Source organism: Cryptomeria japonica, chromosome 2 (genome assembly GCF_030272615.1).
Source record: "Cryptomeria japonica chromosome 2, Sugi_1.0, whole genome shotgun sequence".
NCBI lineage: Eukaryota > Viridiplantae > Streptophyta > Pinopsida > Cupressales > Cupressaceae > Cryptomeria > Cryptomeria japonica.
This window is the reverse complement of record NC_081406.1, coordinates 237098209-237107652: the sequence shown is the minus strand read 5'-3', so window position 1 is coordinate 237107652 and position 9444 is coordinate 237098209. Positions and strand designations below refer to the sequence as shown.

At 33.3% G+C, this 9444-nt stretch overlaps 1 protein-coding gene across 1 annotated transcript; it reads right to left on the bottom strand.

The window, feature by feature from the left end:
- Window positions 1-3884: 3884 nt before the first annotated feature.
- LOC131859866 (replication protein A 70 kDa DNA-binding subunit C-like) lies at window positions 3885-8999 on the bottom strand. The gene is made up of 2 exons (XM_059214074.1): window positions 8612-8999; window positions 3885-4663 (listed from the first exon to the last, which is right to left on the bottom strand). Exons 1-2 carry the CDS (start codon window positions 8997-8999, stop codon window positions 3885-3887), a joined length of 1167 nt encoding a protein of 388 aa, XP_059070057.1.
- Between the last annotated feature and the right edge of the window lie 445 nt (window positions 9000-9444).

Sequence of the window (9444 nt, the reverse complement as noted above, 5' to 3'; positions counted from 1 at the left end):
AAATACAAAACAAAATCCTGTCGGCCAGGGTGCCAGTATTCATCTTTGCTGCTGCCGGTAAACTATCTATGGGTGCTGGTGTCTATGCTGGTGCCATAGGATTGTAAGGTTGCCATCAATGACAATACCTTCAATCACCTACATTTTCTCATTGGAGTGTGCATTTGCCAACAACCATTCATACCTATACCAATGACCTGTTGCATGCAAGAGGTTGACAATTACTTCATCACGAAAAATATGGAATCTGAGATGCAAGTATAACTCTGTTATATGTGGGTTATTGACAACATTATCAATACACTGTTTTCTAGTCCATTGCAAATTATTAGTAGTGATTGGGAACATTGTATGGAGGTCTGGCCATTTTGTATTAGCTGAGCTCAATGTGAAGAAAAGCGTGGGTGCTCATAACTAATATATCATTGTAGTGAGGTCCCTATGAGATTTGTTCCAGAATGCTCTTGTGCCACGCAATGAAGCAACATAACACATGAGGTGTTTAGGCAATTCATTTGATGGTGTGTTTTATAATTGTTGCCTTAGTGCAAGCATATTTGTTGGAAGCGATTCTCTCAGATTTGTCGCAATGAAAATATCAGTTGATTGTTGGGAGTGGTGCCTCATCATGAGATTGTAGATATAATATCTGAACCACACATGTTGACCAAATCTTTGGTCGTGATATTTGATTAAGTGCAAAGCATATTCATGCAAATGCACATGTCTTGGTCTTTCTTGAAGTGGCAAGGCCAATCCAGTAGGAAACAACGTTGGTAATGCCATAGCGAACAATCCCTCTATATTGTATTCATTGATTAGAGAGCAACTGATTTGTGGCCAAGGGATGAGATTGTCATTGTTAGGATCTGGCTGTAGCATTACCATAATTGCATCTAGTTCAGAGATTGAGCATGGAATCCTAGGAATAAAGGAGGAAGTGTTTTCTATTTCATCTTCGTAATGGGTAGGTGGGGTTGCATCTTCATTATGATCTATAGACTGTTGTTTAGCTATGTGAAGTGTATGTAACAAATCAGAAACATCAGTTCTTGTTACAGGCAACAATTGGACCACACCAACATCAATGACTACATCTTTATAATAGAGGTCATGGTGGATTTTGTAATGCAATGCATCCATGACATGGTATCTATTAACATAGAAGTCATAACTTTTGCCTTCTAAATTAGTTCTTTGGACAAGAAAGATTTCCAATTGTTTTAATTTGCGTGGCAAGGAAATAGCAATTTCTGAAATGTCTTGCGGGAAATAAATTGTGTGCCCTATATATTTGTATTGACCTCCCCTTGCATGAATAAATTGTAAAATAGGTGCAACCCTTGCTATGGGAATTTCCTCTACTTGGGTAAGATGTTTCAAAACATAAGGCTGCTCACTTGGGTCCATATTGTTTGCGGAGGAGAAACAACGAATACCTTTTTCAGCAGAACATCTCATGCAAATGATTCCATGCTCTGTAGCTTTAAAATCCATGTCGACATAACTTTCTTTATAAACAGTACATGTTTGTGTACATGGCAAGTTTTCTATCCATTTTTAGAAGGTAGACAATGTGTGTTGAAAGGAAGGACTGTGCAAGATGCACTGGGGAGCACTGCCAGGTGACTGTGTGGCGTCGTTTGGCTGAGGGGGATTCAACGACAATTGTGAGAATGCCTCAAAGGAAGTAGTATCTTCTTGTTTGGCGCGCCGTTGTATTTGTCGCATCTTGGAGATTTGTTCTTTATGCTTTGCATAGTAAAGACTATTTCACTCTTTCTTCTTGGCTTTGTGCAGATCAGGTAATTGTTGGAAGGTTGAAAGGATATCTAATAGTTGTAAGAGAAGAAAATTGCATTAGAAGTATAACAATTTAAGAGGGCAGGGATGTATGCATGTATAAGAGGAAGGATACATATATATAGATTTATATGTCTATATATATATATATATCTATATAAACAATTCCGTGCCTACATAGGCACATGGTATATATAAATATATCTACAATGTAATATATTTATGTATACACAATGGCGTGTTTATATATATTCAAATGTATATATTTATATATATACACCTCTATACATATGCACATAGATATACATATGTATCTAAATATGTATAAAATTATATAGGTACATATGAAATATTAAAATTTGTAGGCAGATCCATAGAGTTATAATATATAAATACATATGTATAATTACATATTTATATATACATACACACGTTTGTATATATATGCACATGTATATGTATATAAACACACACACACACACACACACACACACACACATATGTAGATAGATATACATATGTATGTAAAGATGTATATAATTATACAGACACATGTATATATATAAAACATAGGTATGTATATAAAAATAGTAATTTGTCTATTTAAAAGTATGTGTCCATATATATATATATATATATATAGAAATGTAAATGTGTATGTTTATATAGAAATGCATATATACATATATACATATATACATATGTGTATATATAAATATGTATGTGTTTATGGGTTTTACTGGGTAGAGGTTTTTGTTTTGTTTTTTGTATGTGTTTAGTATTCTGCAGTTTTATATAAAAGAAAGTGCATGAAAAACAAATTTATTCTGCAAGGCAAGTAACCAAGAAATAAGAGTATGTGTTCAAATACACTGAGAAATTCAAGAGCCTTGCCAAGTACATCACAAATCGTGCATCACTTCCCAAAGTGTAATTGGATTTCTTGAAGTGAAGACATCATATTGCATTAGTTTACAAAGTTTAAACAAATTGCTTGACTCAAAACAACATACTACAATGGTGATGACATGCAAAACATTGACATACAATTTTAGAATATAACAGTTTGAAATGTGCACAGGAAGTTGTATATAAAACATTGACATAAAATGAAACAAAGTATAAGAAGAATGGACCTGTTCCAAATATGAAACAATAATTAAGAAGAAAAGTTAGAAATTTAAGAATATAACTTAAGAAATGCTATATAACTTGTGGTTATGTAACCTGGTTTTTATTTCATCCTATTTGATGTCCACTGCCAAACACAGGGACATTTAGACAACCAATTAGAAACAATAGTGTAAAGAATGCATGACAAAATGAAATTATTTATTAAAGACTAATAATAAGAAGGAAGGGTAGTCTTTGTTGTAGTTTATTTTAGAATATATGTACAGGTCAAGCAATGGAATAAAGACAAAAGACATCAGGTAAAGGACAATCCAGAAACATTTGGGAAACAAGTTATGAAAGGAGCATATTTTTCTTCATCATTGCATAAAAAAAGTAGTGGAAAACATTATGACAAAGAAGGAAGCATTTAGAAATGTATTTTATATATATATATATATATATATATATATATGTATGCACAGAGCCATTTTAAATGAAGACCTAAAATATATGCACATACACAAATGGAGACATATAAACAAAGGCGGACTTGTTTTCCACAAAACGATTATTCAGAAAGACATGAAATTCATAAAAGGACAGAGAAAGATATAAAGGAGGAGCAATCATGTATGGACATAGACATATGAAAACATACAAACAAAGGTGCAGTCAAAACATGAATGAGCTGATTTTTGATAAGCGTATAGGACGAAAAAAATATATAGTTAAGAAACTATTAAATAAACGTCATTAGAACAACAAGTGGTAGGCGATGCCCTTAATGTCTTCAAAACTTTGCAGGAATGTATTATCTATCTATGATTGTAATGTTTGTGATAGAAATATCAAAAAAGTTGGTGGATCGTATGGATAGTAAATATGTCAAAAATGTGAAAGAGTTTTCACAACAAGGCATATATCAGAATAAAGTAGTTTAAACAGCCGAGGGGCGGAACAAGGTGCTAAGGTCGTGCAGAGAGGCGAGCGATCTCTGCAAGCAAAGAAACACACTCAGCTTCATAATCTAGCTTGCACACTTTGTTTATTACAACCTTCAACTTGTGCTCAGAGTTGTATGTGTCAGTAGAGATCAACAAAGTAAATGCGTAGGTATCTGAAACAACTATATTAATCACAAACCGAGGTGTTTGTGTTGTGGCCATATCGTATTGGAGCATGTAAAGGTCTTTTGCAGTTTTTTTAATTAAATCTGCTCCCACCTCATCAAAAGCAATTGCCCAAAGAGTTCCTATTGCATCTTGCAGTTTCATTGGTAAAAGGTATTTGTAATTGCATTTAGACACGCTTACTTGACATCTAGGGCAGACCCATGAGACGTCACTTACCTGAGTGCATTTTTTCTTGCACTCTTTACCATTAACTGTTAGTGGACAAGCTGTGTAATAGAAGATATCATCTTTGATGTTTATAAATCTAAGAAGAGTGACTATAGTGGTTTCAATTATTTCTTGTTTAGCACTCATGCGTTCAAGTATTGATGCAATAGTCATTCTGCTATATCTTCCATCAATTTGAGTGCATCCTGAAGATAATGCATGAGGATGCAATGGTACATGGGCTCTCAGTGTGAGGGTTTCTACCTCTGGGAAAGCATGGTTAATATTTACTATTGTTGAAGATGCCATATTGACAACTTTACCATTGAAATAGCCTACACGAGCACTACGCACATCAAGGATAACAACTGTATCAGGTTTAATCACATTCTTTAAGTCATGGCCTGTTTGTTATGATGTTGGCCCCCATAGATTGACATCAATTATGGAAGCTGACATATTGTTAATTTTTACAATTCTCTTCTTAGTTTGAGTGCCATCCTTTCTATGGACTACAATGACATTGCCAACATATACAACAACACCAATGATGTCAACCAATATATTATTAGTCAACTAAACCCCTTCACTAATAGGGATCAAAGGGGAGTGATCTTGAGCAAGGCCAACATCATGTGTGCAGTGTTTTAATATTGAAGCATCAGATAAGAAGATCTCCAGATGGCTGTTTAATTTATTGTATTTTGTGTTTGCTTCCTTTATGGAGCCCTTTGAAATGACATAGTGAGCGCCCACCTCAACATGATGGTAATGCAACTCATCAATATGATCAAAACATGTGACCCTAACCTCACAACCTTCATTGTCTACAATGTCAAAGCTAAAAACTTGCCCATTCCGAGTAGCTGAACTGTATTGATGTATTTGACGTCTGTTTGTTAGCTTTCCCTTGATGGTCCATTTGTTTTGGTAGGGATTTAAATTTTTTATAGGGATTATGTTATCAGAGGCGCTATTTTGTGGAGATGGCAGTGCAATACCAAACTGAAGGGAACATTTAGAGGATGAAGGAGTTTCCTGGCCTAGCATTTCCAGTTCTTTTTCTATGAATAGGTATGCTCGTTTGCCAAAGAATTCACAGTTACTTTTTTTGACCTCTAGACTGAGTATAATTATAGTCATGTAGAAGGCAACCAATGTTGTTTAATTTTTTTAAGATTGCTATAGCAAAGGGTATAGAATCAAAGAAGGATATGAATGTAAACAGAATGTGTTTCCTACCTTATGTTCCATACATATCTTCATGTATAACCTATCAAGACAATCGAGGAACCTATTTTTAGAGTGTCTGAAAGAATAAAATCACCATACTTAGGGGGCAAAATTTCCAACTACATGTATGTGCCATTAGACAACACAAGTTTGTATCTTTGCGTGTCATCTTCGACACCTTGCATTTTCTAGAATGACAAGACTTGGAGCAATGCTGAAGGAAGGTCATCTCTAGCATTGATAGATTGAATTGCACATGGGGTGGGGGTATATTGTTGGGCAAGTGTCAATAAAAAGATAAGATTATCACTAAGGAGCTATTACAAAGGGGTAGTAGCAAATATATATGTGCATGCCTTTTTATACAGAGGGGCCTTTATTTGAATGCATGCAATTAAAAAAATGTTGAAGCATTGGAGGATGCAATGGTATAGACAACTATCAATGAAAGAATGCATAACTATATGTGTACATGCCAAAAAATAGAGACCATGTACAATTGGAAGGCATGTAGTCAGTTGAAAATGTATTATGAACAATCAAAATACTAAAATCAATGACCAAAAAGTTGTGGTTGTGAGTAGATGCAATGTATCAACTTACCAAAGAGGTTGAGATGAACCGTTGTGGACATCCAGAAGAAGCTGATGGAGATAACATATTGAAATGAGATCACTAAATGTCTATAAAACAAGTAGGACAAGAAAAAGACATGTAACTTCAGATTAACATAAACAATTACCATTAACACATGTTTTTCAAAAAGCAATTGTTGGACAAGCCAAATAGAATATTTTTTTTATCATTTCTTAAAAAGTCATTAACATATGGAAGAAGGCATGACTAAGAAGTATTTATTGTGTTTGAAGAGTTCATTTCATTTTCTAAGGCACACTTATTAATACTCTTCTCTAATATGTTTAGAGCCTTTTTTTCAAAAAAAAAAAACTTCAACAGTTTATATACAAAATAGGTATTCAGTGACAAAGACAAGTGCACAAATAAAGAACGTAGTTTTTTTTAAGTCAGAGAGAAGAAGGCATTTAATTTGTACATAACACATACGCATATGGTAGAAGAAGGATGCCTTACCTTGGTTTGATGGAAGAAGAGTTTCACTTTGAGTGTGAGGGAAGGAGTGCTGTCGTCTGGACTATTATGTTGCCTTGCAAAATAAACTTGATTTTAACCATGCAACTTCAGATGAAGATAAAGGATTAGCAACAATACATGCTATTCAGAAAGAAATTGTTGGAGAAGCCAAAGAGGATTTTTTTTTATCATTCTTTAAAATACTATGCTTTCCTGTTGCTATGTAAGCAAAAATAAGGGCAACTGGGGCTGCAAAACATATAGGACAACATTGCAAGAGAACCATTCAAAAGGAAAGTCTAAGACACACAACACATTGCCCTATATAAACATACGAGATTTTAAAACCTTTGTAATTCACTCTTTAAAATCCAAAATACAGTACAAGTGTACAATAATTGGTTGGGTTGACTATTTTGATTTATTAGTAAAGTACAGTAAAAGAACAATAATGTTAAAAATGATATTGTCAATCTAGTGTTTGAAGTAAAGTAGCATAGTAAAGAAATTCTATCTAACACTGTTCAACGTTTTTAACTGCTAATAACAACATACTGCACGGACACAACCTTGGGCCTGACAAACATCCCAGATGTCTGAAAGAACTAAAGGAGTGGGGTCATACAAAATAGACACTTGACACCCCCAACAACATAGTAATACCATCATTCTTATAGTTTGCGGTACTGTACATCATGTTGCCATCGTCAGCATGGGGGTTGGTGAGTGGTTTAATTCAGATTTGGGACCAACATATTACATATAGTGGGTTAAGAACATTATATATATATATATATATATATATATATATATATATATATATATATATATATATATATATATATATATATATATATATATATATATATATATATATATATATATAAGGCAATATGTTGTGCGTCATAAGCTTCACTTTACTGTGTGCATAAACTTTCACAAATTAATAAAGAAAGCATTAGCTTTCATTATGGTTTTCTAGCTTTAGAGTTAACTCCTGTTGCACGTCGTTATATATATATATATATATATATATATATATATATATATATATATATATATATATATATATATATATATATATATATATATATATATATATATATATATAAGGCAATGTGTTGTGTGTCATAGGCTTCACTTTATTGTGTGCATAAACTTTCACAAATTAATAACAAAAGCATTTTGTTCGTTTTCATAGTCATCCAATTGCTATATATATATATTGGTTGGGTTTTATATAGTCTACAATACCATGCTTTCCTATTCCTGTATAATCCAAAATAATGTCAACAGTGGCTACAAAACATACAATTCAACATTGTAATAACACCATTATTTGTTCAGTTTTATACAATCTACAATACTGTGCTTTCCTATACATGTAGAAGCAAAAATAATGACAACAGTGGCTGGAAAGTATATAATGCTATATTGTAATAACAACATTCATATATATATATAGTCTACAATACTGTGCTTTCCTTTTCTTGCATAAGTAAAAAATAATGTCAACAATGGCTGCAAAACATACAATGCAACATTGTAATAAAAACATTCTAAAGCAAAGTCTAAGACCCACAACATATTGCCTTATATAAACATACAACAGTCCAATCTAAAATACTGTGTTTTCTTATTTCTGTAGAATTGAAGCTTGTACACAAGAGAGCAAAGCACAAGACCCACAACACATTGGCCTATATATATATATTTTATATTAATTATAATAGGTACACCAAGCAAGAACATCACAGTACTGATCTATCAATTGTATATAGCAAAAACAACTACAGAGAGTATCAAGATTACTTAAAACATCAAAATATGATCAAAATAAGAAGTAAACCTATCAATCCCTGCCAAAAAAACTGTAACTATCATCCACCCATGCAACCCACCCATCAAGATTATCATTCCACACCGATCTATTAGTTGTATATATCAAAAACAACTACGAAGAGTTTCAAGATTGGTTAAAACATCAAAATATGATCAAAATAAGAAGTAAACCCATCAACCCCTACCAAAACAACTGTAACTATCATCCACCCATGCAACCCACTCATCAGGATTATCATTCCACTTAAGGATCTTCTCACCAAGCTCAAAAACAACTTCTAGATCAATTAACTCTTCTATAGTGGGTATAGGAAGTGAACAGATAGTTATATCCTCAATGTCATGATCATGATCCTTCAGATTAGGAATGGAGACAAGAGGACTGTCAGCAATATGAGGTGGGGATTCAGTCTGTCGGGCCATCCTATGTTCTAGGTCATTTAGTTTCCTTCTTAGGCTTTGCTTTATCCTGTTGCTTTCTTCCAAAAGTTTCTTCAAGGCACTGCTGACATCCTCTTTTTCTTGGACTGGTCTATTCATTCTGAAACCATGTTCAATTTCTGACCTCACCATTCTGGTTGAACCTTCATAGAGAAGTAGACTTAGTAAGACTCCTAACAATGATATAATTAATGGTATATATATTTATTGGTTGTGTTTTATATAGTCAACAATACTGTGCTTATCCTTTCATTCATTTTCTTCAGAGAGAGATTATGAGGGATTGCGTTTGAATAAAGCACTGTTTAGTGGATGGGAAGAATAAAACAAGGTAGAAAACCTAGAAAACCCTAATGTAAATGATCAAATTTGCTACAAAACCCTAATGTAAATGATCAAATTTTCTACAAAACCCTAATGTAAATGAATAACGATGTGCAACATGATTGAGCCTAAAAGGCAGAAAACCCTAATGAAAGCACAAAAACCCTAATGGGTTATCTCGAAACACTTTCCCGGGCAAAAGCCCACAGAAAACCCTAATGCAAATGATTAAATTAGCTAGAGAACCCTTGCA

Excerpts from the sequence above, each read along its gene's own strand:
- LOC131859866 (XM_059214074.1), bottom strand. The coding sequence starts at position 8,999 with ATGGTGAGGTCAGAAATTGAACATGGTTTCAGAATGAATAGACCAGTC. Across the intron at positions 4,664-8,611 it reads TGATAGTTACAGTTGTTTTG|GCCATGACTTAAAGAATGTG; the intron begins GTAGGGGTTGAT and ends CATAACAAACAG.